Source organism: Chanodichthys erythropterus, chromosome 14 (assembly GCF_024489055.1).
Source record: "Chanodichthys erythropterus isolate Z2021 chromosome 14, ASM2448905v1, whole genome shotgun sequence".
Lineage (NCBI taxonomy): Eukaryota > Metazoa > Chordata > Actinopteri > Cypriniformes > Xenocyprididae > Chanodichthys > Chanodichthys erythropterus.
In genome coordinates this window covers 550,679-575,165 of record NC_090234.1, presented here as the reverse complement: position 1 = coordinate 575,165, position 24,487 = coordinate 550,679, and the positions used below count along the sequence as shown (strand labels likewise).

Genomic DNA, 24,487 nt, shown 5'->3' with positions numbered 1-24,487 from the left:
AACAGATCAAACTTCCATATTTGTTTTGGATGGGTTCGAGACACTTAGCATGCCTCAAATTGCCTGAAACTTGACTCATATGTCAGGATTGTCATACACTAGACATGGGCAAAGCCTCAGAAACGGGCAGGAAGGAGGGCCTCTATAGCGCCACCTTTTGAAAAAAGTGGGGGGGTTAATTTAACCTACAGTCACCAAACTATCTATTTTTTTTTTTTTGTTACTCATTTTTTATTTTGAATGTTCTTCAGATCTCCTTTTACAACAATTACTTGCACACAGAAACAATATCTTTTACAGGGGATCATAACATTCACGCATCTTTACATGTATGATCAATTCCACAGAAAATATGTCCAAAAATACAAAGAAAAAAAGAAATAAGAAAATCATTAACAGTATTTAAAGCAAACAATTTGAACAAAACAAACATCAACTTAAAACAAAACATGGGTTGTATTCAAGTTCCCCTGGCAAATATAACCAGTTAGTTCTAATGGTCCTCCATCACCGTCATTAATGGTGCCCATCTTTCAATAAAAAGTTCCCTTTGTAATCTCAATGAATAAGTAATTTTTTCCATAGTGTAAATATTTCTCAAAATTGTTAGCCACTCAGCTTGGTTTGGTGGTTCATTTTTAAGCCACTTTTTTGTAATGGCTTTCTTTGCTGCTATCAGTAGTATCTGTAATAAATACATCTTTTTCCTACTGTGTATCACTACTGGTTTAATCCCTAGGATTGCTATCAGAGGGTCTCTTATCAGATCAACATTCAAAACTTTATTAATATATGTAAAAATGGATTTCCAAAAGTTATCCAACAAAGGGCATTCCCAAAAAATATGTGAGTGAGTAGCCATTGTCTCTCCACACCCCCTCCAACACTGACTTGATTGATTTGGATTCATTTTAGCCATAACTTGTGGTGTTCTGAAAAATCTGTTATTTATTTTCCATTGAAATTCCTTCCACAAGTTGGCATTCGTAACTTTATGAGCCTGAGTACATACCTCCAACCAAACTTCTTCACTTATTTCAAGCCGTAGCTCCCTAGTCCACTTGTCTTTCACATAGAATGAATTGTCTTTTGTCATTGAAGCAATGATCTTATAAACATTGGTTATTGGTTTCCTCATATGTTCTCCACCCTGAATTTTTAATAAATACCGTTCTAAAAGGGAGGGCTCTATTAATCTGTTCCAGTTTGGGTGTTTTAGTATGTAACTCCTTAATTGTAGGTACCTGAAAAAATCTGTTCTTAGTAGTTTAAACTCTATTCTCAGTTGTTCAAATGATTTGAAGTTGTTATTACTAAATAATTGGTGTACATAATGAAGGTTCAAAAGTTTCCAGTTTTTGAATCCTGTATCAAGTCTCAATGGAAGAAAATCTCGAATATAAGTAATTGAACTCAAAACAGAGAAATTGCCTGTTAGCTTAAACATTTGTTGTATTTCCTTCCAAGCTATACATGTTGTGTTCGACCATTCTCCCAAAAGTTCTCTGGTGGATTTAAGCCTATTAAAGGGGATCACTGACAAAGGCATATCAGGACTGTAACTTTTTTCTATATTGAGCCATCTTGTGCTTGTATCATCTGATAGCCACACTATCATTGCACGTAATTGTGACGCTAACCAGTAATGTTTCAAGTTGGGTAGTCCTAGACCCCCTTTAGTTTTTGCCAATTGTAAGACTTTATATCTAACTCTGGGTCTCCTACCCTGCCATATAAATCTTGAGATGAGACGATCTAAAAGACTAAAAGTAGATTTAGGCGGAGAGATTGGTAGAGTTTGAAATAGAAAAAGGAGCCTTGGGAGAACATTCATCCTAACAGCCTCCACCCTGCCTATTAAAGTAAGGGGAAGTGTATTCCAGCGATTCAAATCGTGCTTAATTTTATCTATTAATTTAATATAATTACTTTGATATAAACTAAGATCAGAGGGTATATTTATTCCCAAGTATTTAATACCCTCCTTGGGCCATCTAAATGAGAAAGCAGATTTCATCTGTGGGGAGATTAAATTGTTCATGGGGAGTGCTTCTGTCTTAGTCACATTTATTTTGTAACCTGAGTAAAATCCAAAGGTCTCAGTACATTTCATTAAATTTGGAACAGACTTTGTGGGATCTGAGATATACACAATTACATCGTCTGCGTATAGCGACAGCCTGTGTTCCTCTCCACTCACTTCAATACCACTAATATCTGTACTATCTCGTATTAGCTGTGCAAGGGGCTCTATACTAAGGGCAAAAAGAAGAGGCGAAAGAGGATCCCCCTGTCTGCAACCCCTCCCCAACAGAAATTTTTGTGAGAAACACCCATTTACCCTTACTGTCGCTTTTGGAGATGAGCATAACAGTTGGACCCATTTAACAAATCCAGGACCCAAACCAAATTTCCTCAAAACACTAAAAAGGAAAGGCCAGGAGACACGGTCGAATGCTTTTTCTGCATCCAAAGCTAATGCCATACATGGCACTGGTTTAGACTTGGCATAGGACATAACATTCAGTAGCCGACGAATGTTATCAGACAGCTGACGACCAGTAATAAAGCCTGTCTGGTCCGGATGCACTAGAGTCGTAATAACTGTTTTAAGTCTTTTTGCCAGTATAGAGGTCAATATTTTGCAGTCCGAGTTTTGAAGCGCTATGGGTCTATATGAACTGCACTCTGTAGGGTCCTTTCCCTCCTTATGAATAACCGAAATTATTGTCTCTTTCCAATTTGGTGGGAATTCCCCCCTTTCAAATGCATAAGCATATGCTTTCTCTAAAATAGGGCTTATATCATCTACAAAGGCCTTATAAAATTCGTTACAGTATCCATCCGAGCCCGGACTTTTGCCGTTTTTTAACCCCTTGATTGTTTCTACAATTTCTTCTCTCATAATGGGTCGATCAATAGATTGTGAGTCTTCTTCTGATAGCTTTGGCAGATTTATGTTTTCTAAGTAGGCATCAATTTTTCCAAATTCTGTACATGTGTCTGTATTTGAGTACAGTTTCTTATAAAAAGTGGCAAAAGCTCCCGATATCTCATCTGGCTTATACAGAAAGGGCTTATCTGAGTTGTTATGTTTAATTTTCTGTACAACTGTTAGACTCATCTGTTTTTTTAGTTGGAATGCTAATAATTTACTTGCTCTACTCCCATGTTCATAATAGCGCTGTTTTAAAAATCTTAAATTTCTCTCAGTATTATTTGTGAGCAAGTCTCCCAAAGCTCTCCTGGCTTCCTTAAGCTGAGTTAGATCCTTTGTAGATAGTTGACTTTTATGTCTCTGTTCTAACTGTTTAATTTGTTCTTCAAGTTCTTTACGTTTGGCTTCTCTAAGTCTCGTCTTAGCTGATGCAAATGAAATTATCTTTCCCCTCAAAACTACCTTAGCCGCCTCCCACAAGGTCACTGGTGATGTCTCACTCGTGTCATTAAAATGAAGGTATTGGTCCAATTCCGCCTTTATATGATCTTTAAATGCATTATCGTTTAGAAGTGAGACATTTAGACGCCATAAACTTGGGTTATAACCCCTACCCAAATCCCAAATCAAACTAACTGGGGCATGGTCACTTAAAGTTATGTTATGTATTTTACAATCTAGGACTCTGTAAGACTCATTTTTAGCAACAAAGAAATAATCAATCCTGGAATATGAGGAGTGTGGGTTTGAATAGAATGTGTAGTCCCGATCTCTTGGGTGAATATGTCTCCATGCATCAATCATACCCAGATCCTCCACCATTTGTTTTAAAATCCTATTGGTCCCTGAAAGCCTGGCAAATGATGGTGGGTTTTTATCCATCCTATTTGACAAAATGCAATTAAAATCACCTCCAATCAAAATGATTCCTTTAGCTTTTTCTATAATCATTTCACAAATTTTCTTAAAAAAATTAGGATTGCTTTCATTTGGAGCGTAGATGTTCAGCATAGAGACATTCACACCACAGATGGATCCATTTACCAAAATAAATCTCCCCTCTTTATCAGTAGTTTCTGAGTGTAAACAAAATTGCAGTGAGCTGTGCAACAATATTGCCACTCCACGCCTTCTCCCTGAACCATGAGATGAAAAATACACTTGGCTGGCCCATGACCTTTTAAGTTTCATGTGTTCAGAATCTGATAGGTGGCTTTCTTGTATAAAGGCTATAGTACAGTTAAGATGTTTAAGCTCATTGAGAATTTTTTTCCTTTTTATGGGGTTATGTAAGCCCTTAACATTATAGCTAATTACTCTTATGCTATCCATTAACGCTTACGTATGCAAACCATTTATCGCACATTGCGGTTCTTTTATGTTCTTGGGGCTCATTGTTATACATATCCCATGTTGTAAAATAAAACATTAACACGAACACTGTAACTATATACATGATAACATTTTGCGTCCAGGCTTCCAATTTATTCACCCATAAACATACAAGTCTTCCTTGCAGTAACTTTAACAAAACCATATAAAGCACTTGAGTCGGCCGTGAAAGAAAAAGTTTTGCAAGGAAGTGAAGGATTATCCAGAACCTCCATAAAGGAGACTGGGCCTTGACTGCAAGCTCGTTATTGCAGTCCCGCAGTAAATCTGAGTCCCCTCCGACCATCACAGATGTCCTGCGTTTATGTCTCCCACTCTCATCGCCACAGCTTTTAAAATAAAGTGAAAAAAAAAAAAAAAAAAAAATAGTAATAATAATAATAATAAAAAAAAAGATCCTTTATCCGCCACTGAAGAGGATTTAGTGCTATTGCCTTTACGCCCATAAAGTCATCCAACAATTTAGAAACCAATGAAAACTGCCTATGAAAACAGCAAGTAGTGGCTTACCTCCCTAATATAGTCACGCAGCAAGTTATTATTACGGAAGAGCAGGGAGGGAAGCGAGCAGCAAAAAAAGGCCTTGAAAGAAATGTCACCATAGCTTTATCATGCGTCTCCTCCCAGACCACTAATGAACTGATAGACTGCCGCAGGCGTGTTGAAAGTGTATGTGCGTCCCCCATGGGTCACAAGCAACTTGGCTGGAAAAAGTATCCTGTGTTTGTCAACTCCCTTCTCCCTTAACTTCTGCCGCACCTCATAGAATTCTCGCTGTTGTTTATATACTTCAGCCGATAAATCCGGGTGGAACCTGATGCTGTTATTCTTGTAGATCAACTGGCCTTTTGCTCTTGATGCTCTCCATATGCGCTCCTTGTCTCGATAGTTTAGAAACTTCACAATGAAGGTTCGCGGGGTGGAGGCGGGGGCGCTCGTCGATCCGGTAATGCGGTGAGCTCTCTCCAATACCACCGGCGGCTGCACATTTAGATTTTCGGTAAACCCATTTTCCATAAAAGCGCAAGAATCCGCCCCCTCCTCCTTCTCTGGTATGCCCACGATTCTCATGTTATTGCGAAGGCTTCTGTTTTCCAGATCATCTGCCTTCGTTTCCAAAAACTTCACCTTTCTTTCCAACGCACTGACTTTTGTCTGCAGGCCGCTAATTGAATCCTCCGCCGAGGATACCCGCTCTTCAGCCTGTGTGATGCGCCCGTTGCACTCATGTATGTTCGCCTGAACATCCTTAATAGCCGTTAACACACCACTAATTTCTGCATGAAAGTCATGTTTGAGGGATTTGATGGCTTGCATAATATCAGCGCTGGTTACCTCGTTCACCTGCGCGCTGTCTGTGACCACCGACATGGCGTCTCCTTCACTGTGTTCGGGTTCTGAGACACTGTCCTCACTAATTTGAAAGTCCAGAGAGTTAAGCGATTTCTTATATTTACTCTTTGATACTCCCCTGGGCATGTTTAACTTACAATGACATTAGGTTGACTTTAAGTAGCTTTAGAATAGGAGTTAGGCGTTTTTGCAGCGAAAATCTTAAGTTCAGCGACGGAGCGGGGAGAAATGCTGCCGTTCAGCTCGACGCCATAACCGGAAGCCCCCAAACTATCTAATTTACAGTTGGTTTGAATGTTGATTTTTTTCACGCTCTCTCTGTGGTACCCCCCTTCCCCAGTCTGACTCTTTCTTGTGTGTGTGTGTGTGTGTGTGTGTGTGTGTGTGTGTGAGTGATTGAGTGTGTGTGCTTTTGTTTATATTATACATACCAAATGGACCCACAATGTTAATTAATTAATAAAAATACTAAATGATGTTTTTGTGAGAAAATAAAGGTGTGCCCAGTTTCCTGTGATGGTTAGGTTTAGGGTTAGGGGTAGGGTAGGGGGATAGAAAGTACGGTTTGTACAGTATAAAATGCATTGCAGCCTATGGAAAGTCCCCACAATTCACAAAAACAAACGTGTGTGTGTGTGTGTGTGTTTACCCATTTTTTTGATGAACTTATAGAAATATTGAACTGTAAATGATACCTTCACACTCATTTGAAATTCAACCATGACATTTTATCACTATTTGGATGTCATTTGAGTTACAATTATTATTGTTCTAATTCATTCAAGACAAAATTTTTGTTTTGTTTTGTTGTTATAAATGAGAATGTGTGTTTTCTCAACATGGGTGTTATAGAAAGTCATGTGCTGTGTTTTCAAATGTCATGTACAATGCATGTCTTTAAATGAATTAAATGAATTTCACTTGATTTTATAGGTGGCTGTTTAAAATAAACTTGCATAAGTGAGTAGAAATATTTAGACATGTACCTTACTATTACCTGAGACTGATATTAAAATCGTCTTTGCAGGTTCTGTGACTTGGCTTTATTTATTAATTTTATAATTTTATTTTTTATACCATACATATTTAAATTTAATGAAAGCATGCTTTTGGAGCATAGGACTGGTGCACAAACGATAGTTCAGGGAGGTCTAAAAACACATGAAGAGATGTGTTAGAATACACATTAGACTGGATTAGATTTCTCAGAGCACTGTGGAGTTTGAGCAAATAACAGTATATAATTTGCTCTGGAATTTTTGTAGAGGGTGTCTGAGAAAAACATAGACATGGCAGATTAGAATGATATTCTGCACTCATTTGAAATTGACTTTCTATGTCATTCTATGACATGAAATTCATATAAATTCATCAAAATCTTATGGTTGTGGCTGTTGTGGTTTGTGATCATATGGGCACTGGCTGCAGCAGTAAATGTGGTGTATTCAAATAACTTTGACATAGACCTTTTATGTTTACCCCTTTTAAATACCTATTGCCCACTGTGCACAGTTGCCCTGAAGCCACTGGGTTGGCAGTGCCACCGGGAATGTTCCTGCCATCACTGCTTGCAGCTATATTTTAAACTGATGTTGCAGTTAATCAGGGCAGTCAATCCAGTCATTAAACACATTATTAAACAATCACTGAGTGCTGATACACACTACACAATTAGAATTAAAATTTTACCCAATACAATAAGTCTATATTAAATTTATTAAAATTGTCCACTATTTTGTCTAAATAGATTAAAGATAAAATTGTCAAATATAAAATAAATTTTAGTTTTACTGCTTCAAGTGAATTTAGGAATCAGAACAACATTATAATGTACAGTTTTGAGATTGGCTAAATAGTACATTTAACAGATTAACTTTAAGTGAGTGTTGGATGATGAAAAAGGAAATCTAAGTATGTGCATTTTAAAGGGATAGTTCACTTAAAAATGGAAATTCTGTCATCATTTACTCACCCTCAAGTTGTTCCAAACCTGTATAAAATTATTTGGTCTGTTGAACACTAATGAAGATATTTTGAAGAAATAACTAGGCTGCTTTGGGGCACCATTTACTTCTAAGGTAGAAAAAAAAAATACTTTGGAAGTCAATGGTGCCCCAAAACAGTTCGGTTTCCCACGATCTTCAAAATATCTTCCTTTGCGTTCAACAAAACAAAGACATTAATATAGGTTTGGAACAACCTGAGGGTGAGTAAATGATGACAGAATTTTCATTTTTGGGTGAACTATCCCTTTAATATTAATAATAGACTAACCATTAAAAAAAAGCTTTCTGTATTGTGTAACATATTGTACCCTATCATACACCCGGCGCAATGCGAATGCTAGTTTCAGCCCGACGTAGTTATTATTTTCAAGTCCAGTTTCATGTGTTTTTAAACAGCAAATGCATTTGCGCCCATGGGTGTGCTGGTCTGAAAACGAGGTGTGTTCTTTGTGCATTGTTGGCACGTTACTATTTTAAGGCAACTGAAATAGACTGCACTATTGACCAACTGGGCCCAATTTTAACGATTTCGGTACCCCCGGCGCATGGTTTAAAAAAGCTGTCCCTATTCTCTTAATTTGTAATGGGTGTGTTTTGGGCGGCATGGTGCATTTGTACGCGGCAGAATTTGCAAGTGGAAAAACTCAATGGAAAAAACTTCTCTAGTGAGGAAACAGATCTGTGTGAGGTTAAAACGCGTGAGCAGACCACCTACGGGATTACACCCGTAATGACTGAGGCAAATCAGACACAGTTACTTGTTAGTTAACCAGTAGTTTTAAGTTCACTCTGGGGTCTGGCTTCCATCCCCCGAGAAGTTCTCAGTTACAAGTTTTATTGCACCAAAGAATGCCACATGGAGAGCAGAGAAAAGACACACAAAAACGTGCATCTTTCCTGAATTATCCACACATAACACAGACTCTCTTGCATTAATGTATAGACAGACTGATCTATAAATGAACATGCACATGCCCAGGAAATGGTATCCATTATTACCGTTGCTGTATTACAATCATTGTATTCTATGGAAGCCCGTTTCCACCACTAAAAAAAAAAAAAAAAAAAACACCACCACCAAAAAAAAGCCACAAAAAAAAAGGATGAATTGCGACTTTTTATCTCAGAATTCTGACTTTTTAACTCGCAATTGCGTGTTTATATCTCACAATTGCGAGTTATAAAGTCAGAATTCTGAGATATAAAGTCGCAATTGCAATTGCAGAATTCTGACTGTGAAACGTTATTTCTCACAGTTCTTACTTTGCTTGTGTTTCCTTTCCTTGTGACTGACCATCAGGATTACTGCTTTGTTATTATTATACTATACATTAAATAGACCATCAGGATTGCTGCTTTGTTATTTTTATACATAAAATAGAGGACATCATAAAGGATTATTTTTAGCGCCGATTTACCAATAAAGAAATATTGATTTTACTGGAGGAGACACATAAAGATTAGTCTCCGGACATATGCATTATGCAGGAATATGCATATAGAATGTTTCCACGGTAACCTTGTACACAGCGTTTCAAGGAGAAAAAACAGCTTTTACTGCCATCTAGTGGGCTTAATACTAAAACAACCAATACCATCATGTTTCATTAACTTTGCAACTCAAGGGTAGAATCATGCAATTCTGCAAATTACAGTCGAGGTATTTGGACAATAAAAGTTGTTTTTAACAGAATGGATACACTAATGAATTTTGCACAATAATTACAATATAATCATAATAAGAAGAAGAATCAGCTGTGGCGGAGGCGCAATATATCAGACAAAGCTGAAGTGGCACATTTTATACACCAACAGCTTCAGACTTCACGGCAGCACGGCTATCGTTGGATGCACTATTATAGACAGAGATACTGACCATCAGTTAATTGCGAGAAAAAAAGTCAGAATTCTGACTTTATATCTCGCAATTCTGAGATAAAAAGTCGCAATTAATCTTTTTTTTTTTTTTAAGTGGCGTTTTTTTTTTTTTTTAGTGGCGGAAACGGGCTTCCATAATATTCAAATATGTGTGTGTATGTTTTATGATACATTTAAGGTAACTTCAATCATGCCATGTTTAGTGTCTATGGGTTCGTATCGGAAAGATTTAAATGCTTGTGTATGCAGTATGTCCATACCTGTGCAACACATCAGCATTACAAGAATCTTTAATAACTCTTGTTCAAAAACTCAGCTTGTTAATCTTTCTTGGTCGTAAAAGCCCTGACAGGAGGTGTGTTTTCGCCCGGCAATACAACACCTTCATTGGCTACATCAACTTTAAGAGGTTGGACTTTGAGGTTAAAAGCTAGAGAACAATGCCACTCCCTCTCTTTCCTTGCTTCTGGGACCACTGAACAGACATCTCCTTGCCGCAGGCCTCTTCAGGCCAAGGCTTGTAGGCCTAGGCTTGCCGGCCTCAGCCTACAACCCAGCCTTGTGCTCAACATCCAACACAGAAAAGACTGTCAACAACTTCAGACGAAAACCTCAAGATTTATCCTCAACCTGCAGATCCGACGCTCCTCAGCCTAAAGGCATCTTGCAAGTATCGTACATTTGAACACTAAACAGTGATTTAGTATTTATTTTGTAAAACTTACCTTTGTCAGCAAATGTGTTTTTATTACTGAAGAAACTGATGATTCTTTTCCAGATTGCCTTTGACTTTTTCCTATAGCTCTATCAATAGTACCACTTCCGGTTCAACTCATTGCTCATTCTTACCTACGTATGTGTGTGACCTTCGTTGTATGTTATGTGTTTGTGAGTTAGTTAATAAAGATTGTGCACAATACACGTTTGGTTCTGACTCCGTCTACTACTAAATTGCCTCTTAAGTGATTTAGATCCTGACTACATGCTCTGAGTAGTACGGTACAATAAGAATGTTATTTTTCCATAACCTGGAAATTAACACTTCTTAGAATTAATAAACAATCAACACTGAGTGTTCACTGGACGAACAGGTTAATTGGTTGTAATATTAATCTTAATGTAGCTACATCCAGTTAATCTGATTAACGGATTTACATATTCATAATTAATCATAATTAATAATCATAATGAGTTATGAATAATTATTCATATTTCCTCTTTGAGTTAATTCGCTACACAGCAAAACATTTTTTATGCACACAATAATAATCTTTTACATTGTAAAACTTTTTTTTTTTATATTTGGCATGTTTGTGTGCTGCTGCACGTCCTTATGTGTGTGTGTAACAATCAGAGTGTATGCATGTTGTGTACCCGCATATAGGCGCATATACTAACGCGGTATTTCATTAACAAAACAAATATTGCGCCATTTCAGTAGCAAAAAAACTCAAAATAGTAACGCTCCAACAATGCACCGGAACACACCTCGTTTTCAGACCAGCACACCCATGGCAAACAAATGGGCGCTAATGCATTGCTATTTAAACAACGTGGTGCAGGTCATGAAAATGATAACTGCATCAGGCTGAAACTAGCAAAAAACACTTGCTTAAACTAGCAAAAGCTGATTCAGACACACCCTAAGTGAACCTGTGGCGTGCACTTTAGACCATGCGCTTAGATCATTAAAATTAGGCCCATTATCTTTCCTTTGTGATGCCTACAATAATAATACTTTAAACATATAGCCTACCCTCTGGCAATTTAACATCATAATAAAATTATAAAATAATTATTATGATATTACTTTGAGCACATCATTCTATGGAGGTTTGCTTTGGTAGTAACTTGTGTAAGCTGTGCTAATTTAGCAAACAAATCTCTTAACATGCTAACCATTAGGAATCTGAGAATTCAAATACAACACAAATATCACATGTGATCATTAGTACCTTTGGTTACATAATGTGGAATATAGGACTGGGCAATAAAACGGTATCGATATTTATCGACGGTACATCTTAATCAATAACGATAGAAAAATGTTCGATATATCTCTCGATAAAGTTTCACTTAAATGCATTAAAATGTAAACAGACGTGAAGTTCGGTTGCATGAACAACTCTCAAGCTCGCTCAGTCCCTGGGTCACAAACAGCAAACAGACTCGCTACGAATGGCACGCAAACAAGCTGCTGTGGAGTTCAGGTGCGTAATCGCCACGTGAAATCAGAACATACAAACACATGAAAATGAGTGCTGTACCTGCCGGCGACTAGGAGATTGTGAATAAAAAAATGCCATATCAGCTCATCAGTGTGGCATTTTCATGGTTTCCTTACGTCTTACAGTTGATCTAGGCCTACTTCAAAGTTAGCCTTGAGAGAGCAGTTGTCATGTCGGAATTAACAGCTGAACAAAGTGTTTTCAGCCACACAGTAGGCTATCTTTATTTCTGTGCTACAAATATTCAAATTATCACAGAAGTAGTACTGAGATACAAGTTTATAGTTTAGATAAAACATTATTGTCTATGTTATTGATCAAAATAGAGCAAATCAGCTTTAGAAAGAAACTTGAACGCGCTAAAAACAGCGTATTTATCGATTACATCGTTTCACCACCAGATGGCGACAAGTGACTGTTAAAAAATGTATTTGAGGTCGAATCTTCATTCAACAGATTATTTCAAATACACTGATTCATTCAGTAATGAAACAAGAGTATGGGCATGTCATTGAATCATACATCCAAACATAATTTTTAAAAAATATAATTAATTTTAATATATTTAAAATTTTAAAATATACTGAAGCAATTATTATTTTGTAAGAACTTCTAGTAAATGACATGTTTTTTTGTTTGGTTGACATTTAGAATTGTGATCTCGGTTTGAAACAAACAAAAAAAGTTTCTAAATTTATCCAGAATTGTGCAGCTCTAAGTTTCTTTAACAGTTTTGTATTTAATCTTCATAAAATATAAGAAAGATTAGTTTACATTTTATTTTGCTTTGTTTTAAAAAATTATTTGTTGTTTGCCTTAATTAAAAATGCATTGGTTAAATTCTAACTTTTTCTACTCAATTTTCTTTTAATAATTATCAATACTGATCAATATGAAACATTATATTGTGATAATTTTTTTTTGTTGTATCGTCCAGCGCTAGTGGAATATAATTTAAAAAGAAATGAACTGACCAATTGTGATGTTAACGCAGCGCTACATAAATCAACAAGTGATAGTGTAGGATTTCTAATCAGCAAACACTTAGAAGAATACCCAAATGGTAAATGAGCCAGTCTGTTATTATAATGTATTTCACCTGTAATGTGATAAACAGAGTTGAAGCCGATCCCAAATCTCCCAACTTTTGTTGGGTCATCCTGCTTGATACTTCTGCCAACTCTCTGAATTCCCTCCCAGTCTTCCTCTGTGAAGGCTGCATCATTGAAGGCATAGAGAGCAGGTCCTGCCAGATCAAAGATACAAACAGATCAAACAAAAATGACTTTCAGTATCTGGTCAAATACTGGTCATGACAGAAAGAATGAGTTTTTTCTCCCATACTGTACTGTATGTACTGTATGCTCTTATTTTCAGCTCATTCTATTTTATTTTGGAATCAAACTGGTACTAACATACCAGTGATTTTGACCTAGTTTTGAGAAACAAAGTTTGGAGATACAGTAGTGGTGACTGGTGCTTTTTTTTTTTTTTTTTTTTTTTTCTTAAAGAGGAGAAGTACAGAGGGCAGTTTTTAATGGAAAAGTTAGTCTAATTTATTATTTTGGTTGCTTCAAGCTGCCAGCTATCATTAATGTCCAATCAACAATCACATCATTTTTTCCCATGCAAAATCATACTCACAACATTTACAGAGCTTCAATTGAGCCTTAACCCACTTCTACTGATATGTTCACACACTGTAAACCTGAATATGTTCAAATATTTGAGGTCATCAGTTACATCAATTTTTTTTTAAGTTAAGAAATTCAAAGTTTATGTAAGCAAAACTGGCAGATTACATAAAATGTGTCAGTTCCATGATCTCAAAAGAAAACTTTCAGAGCTCAAAACTCCTTTACAATAAAAAAAAAAGAAAAAAGAAAAAAGGCAGAAGGTATAGTTGCAAAACTCTTCATGGATGTGAATGAGGACAAATGCAAAGTGCTATAGTATAGTATCTTTGTTGCAGGCTCTAAAGTAATATTGAAAGCTCACATTACATGACCACGTCTTAAATCTGCTCCCAGTGTTTACAACACAAATACCTTGATACTGTCCGAGCTCTTCAGTCCACAGGCTCTGAGTCCCATAATGCCTCTCATCATGAATAAACACCACACGTGAAGCTCCTGCATCATCTGCATTCTGTATCAGCTCCTGATATGATACAGCATAAATATTATCAACAGATATGATGAGATATAAGATGCATACCCTATGACAATGATGCGATATTTCATATTTAATGTTTTTTTTTTGCCCACCTTCAATATTTGTCCCCCATCTGGGTACCTTCTCAAAATTTCTTTCAAGTAATCAATGAACGGTGGAGACGTAGCACCAAATTTATTTCTGCATTGAACAATGTAAAGTTTATCACAAACTGTACAAAACACATACAGAACAACTTAAAGGTTCACTGTGTAATAGACTAAATACAAAATCATCTTAAGTTAATTGTTAGTATGCCTGAGATCATTTGTAAAACACATAATTTGTAAAACATAATAGCCTACTCTTTTTTTCATAAACATGCTTTATCTGATGACTTTCAGTGTACTTTAACAGTCCACCATATTAGTTCTGGGGTAAAGCATAAAACTGTCACAATGTGGCTGTAATGAGCGCATTATCTCTGAGTAGATAATAAACAATAAACAGTCTGTAATAAATCCAAACAAAGAACACTTAGGAGTATCTACAGGAAATATAACACAACCACAATATAACAATGACGATAACAGACAATTGAACTAGAGGAAAAAACAGGGCTTAAATACATACAGGGATAATTAACGTAACCAGGAACATGTGAACTCAATCAAAAACCACAGAGACAAACTAACAAAGGGAACACAGGCAAACAGGAACATAAACTGAACATAATCATTACAAAAACATGCAGTGAATAAAACCACATACTTCTTTTTCTTCTTTTGTCTCGATGCTGAACTCATTGTGCTTCTTTACATTCTCCTGTGGTTAAAAATGAAAACTGTTTAAAAACAATTAACTTCCAAATTCTCAAAAGAAGCCTTTTTTGAACAGTTATTCCATAGTAATTGTTATAATATATATTGTAAAATATATTGTAAATGTCATCTCTTTTTTTTTTTCATACAAATTTAAGAAACTAGTTAGTCTTCTCTAGTTAGTCTGCTCATAAGATTACATACAGCTGGCAGAATCTGCTAAATGTTAAACATTTAAACAAAAAAAGAGGGATCATAGAAACTGCATTTTGTCCTTTATTTTGTACTGCCCTGAATAAGCTAAACAGCATAGCAGATTTTTCCATACAGTCACAAGACAAATTTTCACAACTGAACCAGTTCAAAACTTTACATACAGCACACTTGAACCTTATACTGTGTGTTTTTACCTGGATGATCTTCCACTGTTTCATGTTTTGTGATAGTTGGTCAAGAGTCCTTTGATTGGGCTGTGTTTCCCAACAGCATTGTAAGCCTAAGTTTATCTTAGAACCATTGCCACCAGTGGTCTCTACGTCAGCTTATGCATAGGATGCTTTTGAGCTAAACTGCCCACTGTTCTTTAGAAAAATCCTCCAGCTCCTGCACATTTTTTGATTCTCCACAACATTTTGTGATTATTTGTCCATTTCAAACATTCATGCTGTGTGATTTTGAGATCCATCTTTTCACACATAAAACAGAGGGACTCATACACAACTATTAGAAAAGCTGCAAACATTCACTGATGCTCCAGAAGGCTAAAGTGTCACAGATACTCTGTGCTGCATCTCATTTCAGAGGCTATGTCCTCCAGAAGTCGCAGTTGAAGGTTGTATCATCAACGATGTCTTATTTAAGCAAAGTAACCATAATAAAATTGACTGTTGTTCCTTTTGAGGTGTAAAATACTGTAATGTCTTTCTTACTTTGCAATCTAATGGTTATTTTTCTTAAATGAGACTGCCTCGATGACGTATGCAGCCTTAAAATGCGGCCTTCGAAGAATGCAACGCCTAAATTGAGACACAGATACTGAGTGGGTGGAGCTTGATGTCCAGCTCCCTCTCTCTGGACATAATCAGTGGAGCTAGATTGTCTTTGTCAGGGGTGGGGAACGTTGATCCTGAGGGCCATTGTCCTGCAGAGTTTAGCTCCAATCCTAATTAAACAATAGGAGGTCTGGCGGAAGCTAGAAGTTGATCAAAATCTTCAGGATTACTAAAGTTACAGGCAGGTGAGTGTTTTTTCAGGGCTGGAGCGAAACTCTGCAGGACAATGGCCCTCCAGGATCTGGTCTATGTACACCCTAAGCTCCACCCCTTAGATCCACAGAGGTTAAGCTCCACCCATTTGGCTCTGTGCCACTTGCAGACACACATTATTCAAATCATATTTTAGTATTTTTGATTTCCTCGTTCTGAACAACTTTGCCTCAAGAACCAGTGTAGTCATTCGAAGTTTTAAATATTTTAAATTATTAAAAAAAAAAAAAAAAAAAGTATGGGTGGGGGAGGGATAAAAACTGTTTTTTCTCAGCAAAACCAGTAGTACAAATTGTTATACTTCTGTGGTAAAATAGCCTACCTTAAATTGCTGAAAATAGTAATTTTAATCTCTGATTAAGGTGCTTACATGATTGCAAATGCATAATATTTATATTAAAATATTAAAATAATATAACATAAGAACAATTATGGACTGCATTTTTAAAAATCATATGTAAAAAAGCTTATTCATGTGTGCTAAATAATAAAAAAAATGCAATTTTTACGATCCCTCTTTTTTAAATGAAAATACATTTATGCTATGTTATATTATAGCCTACTACATTAATATTATATTATATTAATATTATATTATATTAATAATCTTCAAAAACTTAGTAGTCCTTCTTCTGCAGGCGGTTTTCTCATACCTTCAGTGGTCCTGATGTGGTCCTGATGCTTCTCCTCTCGAACCCAGAGCAGAGTGAAATCAGCGACCAGAAAGAGACTGATAAACGCTCACTGATTCTCTAGGTTTCTGTTCACTAGAAGGATCCTGTTTAGCAAAAACGAAACTTTAACTCCTCCTTCCTTCATAGTTCAATGAATGAGTTTCAGTTTTCACGCAAAAAAACGTAACTGTTAACTTTAACGTAAACTGTTGCAAACCAAAAACAGGAAAAATTGAAACCCGTGGTTAATCTGTGGTTACCATGGTTTAACTACAATAACCGTGTTTTTGTTGTTGTTGTTGTTGTTGTTTTTTTGGCTGAATAGTAAAGAGCAGGGGGGAAAAAACTATGAACAGGCCTATAGTTATTACTCTTTAAAAAATGGTTGAAGGATATCCTTTTTATGATTTACCTTGGCAAATAAATTACTGTAATAAATGTGACTGTAATCTGTATTTACCATAAGGGTACATAACTACATAAGTAAATATAAATACTTAGGCTACTTTTATTTTGATAGCATGGAGCCAGGCTTCTTTCTGTATGGCTTCCACCTTGAAAGCGAGAACTGATTTCCCTTTGTTTACAGGATAATATCGCTGTCGAGTCGTGTGATTTTCGCCCAAACCCTGACAATGCATCACATAGCGCCATTCTACATCACTGTCCGTTCATCTGTGGTGAATTACAGTATCTAACCACATGGACAATCTGATGCGACTCTCATGCTCTGAATAATGTAACGAGCTTGGAGAGATCCCTGAAAGCTTCAGCCTGGGTTGTGTGATGTTCTGGGCGGAACCGCTGCTGAAAGCGTGAGTCTGCATGTTTGCATTCGTTGCTCTGGATGCTGCATATTGACGAACAGGGAACGCAATGAGGGAATCTGTAAGTAAATCAGTCCTCAAGAAAGGTTTTCCCCTTGCGTAAGTCATGTTTGCTTGTCTTTTGTGGAGAATACAACATTGAGTTGCACACACAGCTACAGCTCGCCCAGTCAGATAGCGGACATACTCAGCTTGCGTGCTTTTGTTTCATTTTGGATGATGACAGTCGCGGTGCTCGAGGCAGTTTTCCAGGAAGGGAATATGCAAAATGTTGCTCAAACCTGCTGTCGTCAACCACAAACTATAGGCTAAATATGTTTTTTTAGACCTTTAACATGGTCTGGTTTTGCTATAGATGATATATTAAAATTTGTTTAACGCCTTACAATCATTTCATTCAGACATATTTCCAAACATTTAAATGGAGATGCTCATCTAGGCTACTATTTGTAGAGGAAATTAATTATCCCCTCTTTTATTAAGTCATTTTGTATACATATTAAATAAGAAAGTCTATATAGTATAATACATTATGCTGCCATTGGCAACACACAGACCTTGAGTTGTGACGTCAAAGGAAGCAGAAAAGGAAATATAAGTCACACTTTTAAGAGCCCTTCATAAAATTCAGCCACTGGTTAAAACAAAAGAAAGAAAGAAATCTGCTATATGATGAAATATTTGCAATTTAAATAGGAAAAACCATAATGCAGAGGTACTAAAACTTACCACAAGCTGATTGGTTGGAAAGATTTTGTCATTAATATCCTCCAGCTAACAAAAATATGTCCTAAGAAAGTTCTTTACTAACATTCCCAACATTCCCAAGTTATGAAAAGGTTATTTCTTAATGTTCTCTGAATGTTCAAAACATCCAGTTTTTTAAATGTTTTAAAAACAGTTTTTCTTGGTTAGGCGAACACTAGAGAACATTCTATTTCAGAATTTTGCAAGCAATGTTACTTTTGAATGTTCTCTGAACATTCCGAAACAAATAGTAGCTAACATTGAAATGTTTTAACTAAAACCTTTTAGAAGAAACCTTCCATGAATGAAAATGTTTTGATGCTTACATTTTGAGAACATTATTACACACCAGAGAACTTTGAACAAATACTTTAATAGCTTTATTGGAAGAACGTTTGCTCATAACTTTGAGGGAACATTGCCACAACATTAACCAGAGTTCTGAAAACATTTCCCGTTAAGCCCAAAGTATAGTTCACTTTTTACGCGTATGTGAGGGTCAGCGTACAGTGTGTGTGATGTGAATTACGTCATCAGAAGAGTATGCATGTATTGTACACGCACCTCTGGATTTTTATAGCCGCGCCTACTTGAAGGCGCAGGTCGCAAAGGTGCATTGAATTTTTTTGGAAAGTAAATAGTTTATCCACACGGTGGCAACCATGCCCTGGGTGTGTCAATTCACAAGGTAGTCAAAGAAAACCTGCACAAACAGAACAGACCGGAACACATGCAAGCTACAGCGACAATGGAGACCTACATAGAGGAGAGTTAGAAAGTACCTCAACTCTAGCATGAAAGAATACAAAGATGTTTACATGGGTTGTAACACGTGGAGAGAGATTGCTCAAAACTGCGTATGCGTACGAGTCAAGTAAACTTTGCAAGGCTGTGTGTTGTACACTAGCGTACGCGTAAAAAACGTATTATACCCAGGGCTTAAGCTGGAATATTCCACTGTGATTTTATGCAGGAAAAGGCTGTTTTTCTTTTCAATTACACCTGAAATCATTTTTAAACTCACTGCATAATCAGCCAAATAATATGATTTGATAACTCAGGCAATGTTTTTGTCATTAGGTGTGATGGACTTTTGGTCAGCTCTGGGTTTTGAATCATCCAACATGTCCCACTCATCCAAGCCTCGATCTCACCCTTGCGGCCTGTGTGACAAATCTTTTACCCAGATATCCATGCTCACCAAACACCAGAGAATGCATAAACGCAGCCACACCGGGGAGAAGCCTCACACCTGCCGGATTTGCTCCAAGACCTTCATCTCTTCGGCCCATCTGGCACTGCACATGCGATCACACACTGGAGAGAGGAAGTACAAATGCAGCGTATGCTCCAAAATGTTCATGCAGTCGTCCCAACTTATGCGCCACAAGACCATCCACACCGGCGAGAAACCCTTCAAATGCCCAGACTGCAACAAGTGCTTTGGCCGTGCCTCACACCTGAAAACCCATCGCAGGCTCCACACCGGCGAGAAGCCCTTCAAATGCACACTGTGCGATAGGGCTTTTACTCAAAAGGCCGGACTTATCATCCACCTGCGCTTGCACACAGGGGAGCGCCCTTTTAAGTGTGACAAGTGTGGGAAGGCCTTCCGCACGTCAGCCCACCTGCTTAACCATCAGGCTTTGGAGTTGGGTGAGGGCAGGTACGTCTGTGCCACATGTCAGAAGGGCTTCAGGTCGGTGTCCATGCTGAAACAGCACGAGAAAAGCCACCAGGGCAGCGGGACGCTCTGTTGCAGCGTGTGCTCGGGGGCCTTCGCTCAATCCTCTTATCTGCAGCTCAAACTGCACTTACACAACGGAGAGCAGCTCTTCCACTGCAAGGTGTGCAACAAAATATTCGTCAAGATGTCCACCTTTGAGAAACACTGCAAAAAACATCAGATGGAGATGGACGAAGGTGAGGACGACACCGTAAAAGAGGAAGATCCCCCATTTGAGCTGCACACGGCTGCATCCCCGACACCATCGACATCAGAAGTCAACACACGATCCAAAACAAGAGCCAAAATTAAGAGTACAATGGACAACTCGTAATAATGGACTGACTTGGAAAACTAGTCTTGATGTTGTTTTTGGGCGCTACTAGAACAGGTTTTCATGTTTGAATGTTCATTATTTTCCTCATATTCTCCATGGTTGCAGCTCCTCTCTTCCCAGTCTGTCAGTAATGCTCTGTTTAGTTCCTGTCTCTATGAAGCCCCTCCTTCTGAAAAGCACAATGTGCTCTGATTGGTCGACTGGAGCAGTGTGTTGTGATTGGTCAAGCACATTGAGTGTGTTTGGGAAATGTCCCACCCCTTGCCATAACCACCAGTTTCAACACACTACTAACTAACTTTTTATTTTGGGCCGGGAATTATTTAAATGAGGAATATTGCGGCAAGTTTGTTCCTGGAAGAAAACTCAAGACTACAATGAAGGCATTTCAGGGAGTTCAGAAACACTGACACTGATATAGAGAAGAACTCCTGCTGGAGGGACTTTGCAGAGCTTTTCATGCTCAAACAGCAACATTACACACTAAAGACAGATGAACATGGATATAAAACATAATAGAACTCCTTTAACAATGTCCTACTGTATTTATGATTTATGATATAAATGATGCCTTCATTTGCTTGTATTTATGAACATCTCTGCACACATACAGACCTATGGATCATGTGCATGTGTACCAACACTTGTCTTTGCAGAGCTTTTTACACTTAATCAAATTAGTTTTTTATCTCTACATACTTATCAGAAAACACTATGGCCCGGTTTCACAGACAGGGTTTAGGCTAAGCCAGGATTAGGCTTTATTTCAATTAAGGTATTTAAGTAGCTTTTATAAACATAGCCTAGAAAAAAACATTACCGGTGTGCATCTTGAGACAAAACAACGGCTCTTGACATTTTTTAAGATATGTCAGTACAAGTTACTTTCAGTTAAAGCAGCTCAAACATGCATTTTAGTCTAGGACTATCTTAATCCTTGACTGAAACCGGGGGATAATCTTCTCAGCTTTGAAGATATTAAAGGATTAGTCCACTTTTAAATAAACTTTTCCTGATAATTTACTCACCCCCATGTCATCCAAGATGTCCATGTCTTTCTTTCTTCAGTTGAAAAGAAATTAAAGTTTTTGATGAAAACATTCCAGGATTTTTCTCCATATAATAGACTTCAATGGGCACCAAACATTATCAGGAAAAGTTTATTTAAAAGTGGACTAATCCTTTAATATGTGTGTGCCATGCAGAATCGAACTGAGCTTGTCTTTTAAATTCCTATTCTGTTCCCTCATATTTAATTCCTTGAATTTGAAATGGGGTGGCAAACAGATTAGTACCTAAATATTTGTATTTATTTTAAATATTGTAAGTTTTGTGAACCTTTTTATGTTGAATTTTACTGCATTACAAATCTGTCATCTTGTCACTGTTTTAAATTAATTAAAGGATTTGTTCACTTTCAAATGAAAATTAGCCCAAGTTTTACTCGCCCTCAAGCCATCCTAGGTGAATATGACTTTCTTCTTTCTGATGAACACAATCAGAGGAATATTAATAAATATCCTGACGCATCCGAGCTTTATAAAGGCAGTGAACGGGACCAAAGTGTATGAGCTGAAGAAAGTGTCTCCATCCACATCCATCCATCATAAACATTCTCCACACGGCTCCAGGTGGTTCATAAAGACCTTCTGAAGCGACGCGATGCATTTGTGTAAAAAAAATCCATATTTAACAAGTTACAAAGTAAAATATCTAGCTCAAAGTTCAAAACGCTTACGCTACCTATTCAACTTACGGAAAAAGCTAACTGACACGATGCCAGTTTATGCTTTCTTCATAACTTGAATATGGATTTTTTTTTTTTTTTACACAAATGCATTGCTTCACTTCAGAAAGCCTTTATTATCCCCCCAGAGCCGTGAGGAGTACATTTATGATGGATGGAGACACTTTCTTGAGCTTCATCATAAAGCTCGGATGTGTCAGGATATTTATTAATATAACTGACTGTGTTCATCAGAAAGAAGAAAGTCATATACACCTAGGATGGCTTGAGGGTGAGTAAAGCTTGGGCTAATTTTCATTTTGAAAGTGAACTAATCCTTAAAGCCATTTTGATTCAAATTCCAACTCAAACTAAAATGAAACCAATTCTTCAGTTCTGAATTATGCACAATCCTAATTAATACTAAAACTTACTACTATACATACTACATATAAAAATGCAGACAAATGTAAAAGAATTGAGACCTGCTTAAAACCTGCACCCACAGAAAGATCTGTAGGTTTCCACCGAATTGAAAGGCCTTTCTTTTGTTACCTTCTACATATTGACACTCCTGGAGTGGCTATTTATTTATTTTATTTTCCTTTTTTAATACTAAGATTGTAATAGTCTTGTAAAAGTCTGACTTCATTAAATGTTTAAAAACGTTCCTTAGATTTCTGCAGATTTTCCCTCAAAATCAGCACAGAAAATTTGGATAAACATCCCATCTGGGCCTAGTCATATTGCACAATGCACATCTCAGATTTCATAATGCACATAAGGTTAAATCTGAAGAGGAAGAAAATATAGCAAAACAGCAATATGATTTTTGTGTAATTTCAAAGAGCCCAAGTAAGGTATTATTGACAATGGGCTGTTGAATTAATATATAATATGCAGTCAGCTGGTTTCATTCCACAGACAAATACACAGAAACTCACAATACATGAATGCTTTGTCAATTTATGCAGTTATCATGTCCTCAAGTCTGACAGTGAACAATGCTGTTGATTGGATCACTTGTGTTAATACTGTACATTTTTATTTATTTATTTTGTTTTAAATGTAAAATATTGCTAAAAAATGAATTTGATTTGCTGTTAAATTTATATTAGATGATTGTGTTGTTATAGAGCAACACAAGACAACATCTGTGATGGACATCAGTCTGGGCTCAGCAGAACCTGAGCTGGGAATGTGTTTGTGCAAACATCTGGCTTCTGGATTTAACCTGTGACCAAATCACAACCAGTGTTCTATTGCTTTAAACAGAATTAAAAATGTATGTAAAAGTGTTTACTGTCATTTTTTATCACAACACATGGAATTTTCGGAAGCTACTTTTTGGAGTAAGTTTAATGACGAGTATTTTTTACACTCACTCTAATGAAATGTTAACATGCGTAGTGTATTCTAAGGGCATCATTTAAACATTTGCAAAAAGGACATTGCTTATCTTTGAGTACAAAAAAAAAGTGTTAGTGCACTAATAATGTTATTGCTTTATAGCACTACTAGAGGGCGCTGTTTGGCTAGTAATGAGGAGAGAGGTTACTGGCCCTTGTTTATTTGGGACACGCTCTCTCTGCTGCGCTCAGGTTAAATTGGGTTGTGGTGTTCTTGTGGTTTCTCCAGTGCTCTAGTGTATTGTTTTTGCTTATTAAAACTGCTGCAAGACTGACCTTTTTTTCACCTTGATTGAACCAACCCATGACAAAAGTGTTACCAATTACACTTGTGTTATCTATTCACTCCTATGTTGTTCCAAATCCAGTTGCTTCTGTCTTTCATTAAACACAAAAGGGTTTTTTGAATAAGATACAAATAAAGTCATATGGCTTTATATATCAGGGAGTGTCACAGCCCTGCAGAGTTCAGCTTCAACCTTAATTAAACAAACCTGATCCAGCTTATCAAGTCCTTCAGGCTTATGAAAACTATGTGTGTTGGAGCAGGAGCTGAGTTTGCACCCCTGGTTTAGAACAACATGGGGATGAGGGAATGATGACAGAAGTTGTATTTTGGGGCCTGTTCCCTATATATGTTTTATTTAAATTACAGTACATTTTTAACCAAACAAAGAAAGGTTCATGGGAGTATTTTAATTCTGAGAGAGGAACAGTCCATGGTAATGGACTAAAATACTGTAAATATTCCTCTGCACACACACACAAGTAAACATGCTCTTTTGAATAAACGTACATTTTGAACATGAAAGTAGGTTAGATGTTGAGAGTCTCTTTTTCATGTGCACCTCTAAAAACTTAAATCTCCTCAGAAATCATTCCTGCCTTGGAGTCAGATGTCCTCCATACCAGAAGAAGAGGATTTCAGGTATTTGTACTGTGTCCTTGTATTGTCTATTTTTGTCTTTACCTCAGCCTCTGTGAAAGACAAACAATAGTAAATATT

At 37.0% G+C, this 24,487-nt stretch overlaps 2 protein-coding genes across 4 annotated transcripts in view; one reads left to right on the top strand and one right to left on the bottom strand.

Annotated features, from left to right (window-relative positions):
• LOC137036376 (sacsin-like) overlaps positions 1 to 16,780 on the bottom strand; it is a 30,515-nt gene extending 13,735 nt beyond the window's left edge. Inside the window, exons 1-5 of one of the 2 annotated variants that reach the window (XM_067410514.1) lie at positions 16,689 to 16,780; positions 14,721 to 14,774; positions 14,063 to 14,150; positions 13,844 to 13,955; positions 12,895 to 13,041 (exon numbers count right to left, since the gene is read on the bottom strand). In XM_067410514.1, the coding sequence (XP_067266615.1) occupies positions 12,895 to 13,041; positions 13,844 to 13,955; positions 14,063 to 14,150; positions 14,721 to 14,755 (382 nt within the window). In that variant the 5' untranslated portion in view covers positions 14,756 to 14,774; positions 16,689 to 16,780. The remainder of the gene's footprint in view (positions 1 to 12,894; positions 13,042 to 13,843; positions 13,956 to 14,062; positions 14,151 to 14,720; positions 14,775 to 16,688) is intronic. The other variant, XM_067410516.1, reaches the window with a different exon arrangement.
• Positions 16,781 to 17,360: 580 nt separating this feature from the next.
• Positions 17,361 to 21,724, top strand: LOC137036302 (zinc finger protein 501-like). Of its 2 annotated transcripts, none has more exons than XM_067410400.1 (2): positions 17,361 to 17,597; positions 19,364 to 21,724. In XM_067410400.1, exon 2 carries the CDS (start codon positions 19,369 to 19,371, stop codon positions 20,341 to 20,343), a length of 975 nt encoding a protein of 324 aa, XP_067266501.1. In that variant the 5' UTR covers positions 17,361 to 17,597; positions 19,364 to 19,368; the 3' UTR covers positions 20,344 to 21,724. The 2 variants fall into 2 exon arrangements, with proteins under 2 accessions (XP_067266501.1, XP_067266502.1); XM_067410401.1 differs by having other exon boundaries at positions 17,591 to 17,635.
• Positions 21,725 to 24,487: the final 2,763 nt, after the last annotated feature.

Bases quoted from the DNA above. Each gene is read 5' to 3' on its own strand.
- LOC137036302 (XM_067410400.1), top strand. From the start codon at position 19,369: ATGGACTTTTGGTCAGCTCTGGGTTTTGAATCATCCAACATGTCCCAC.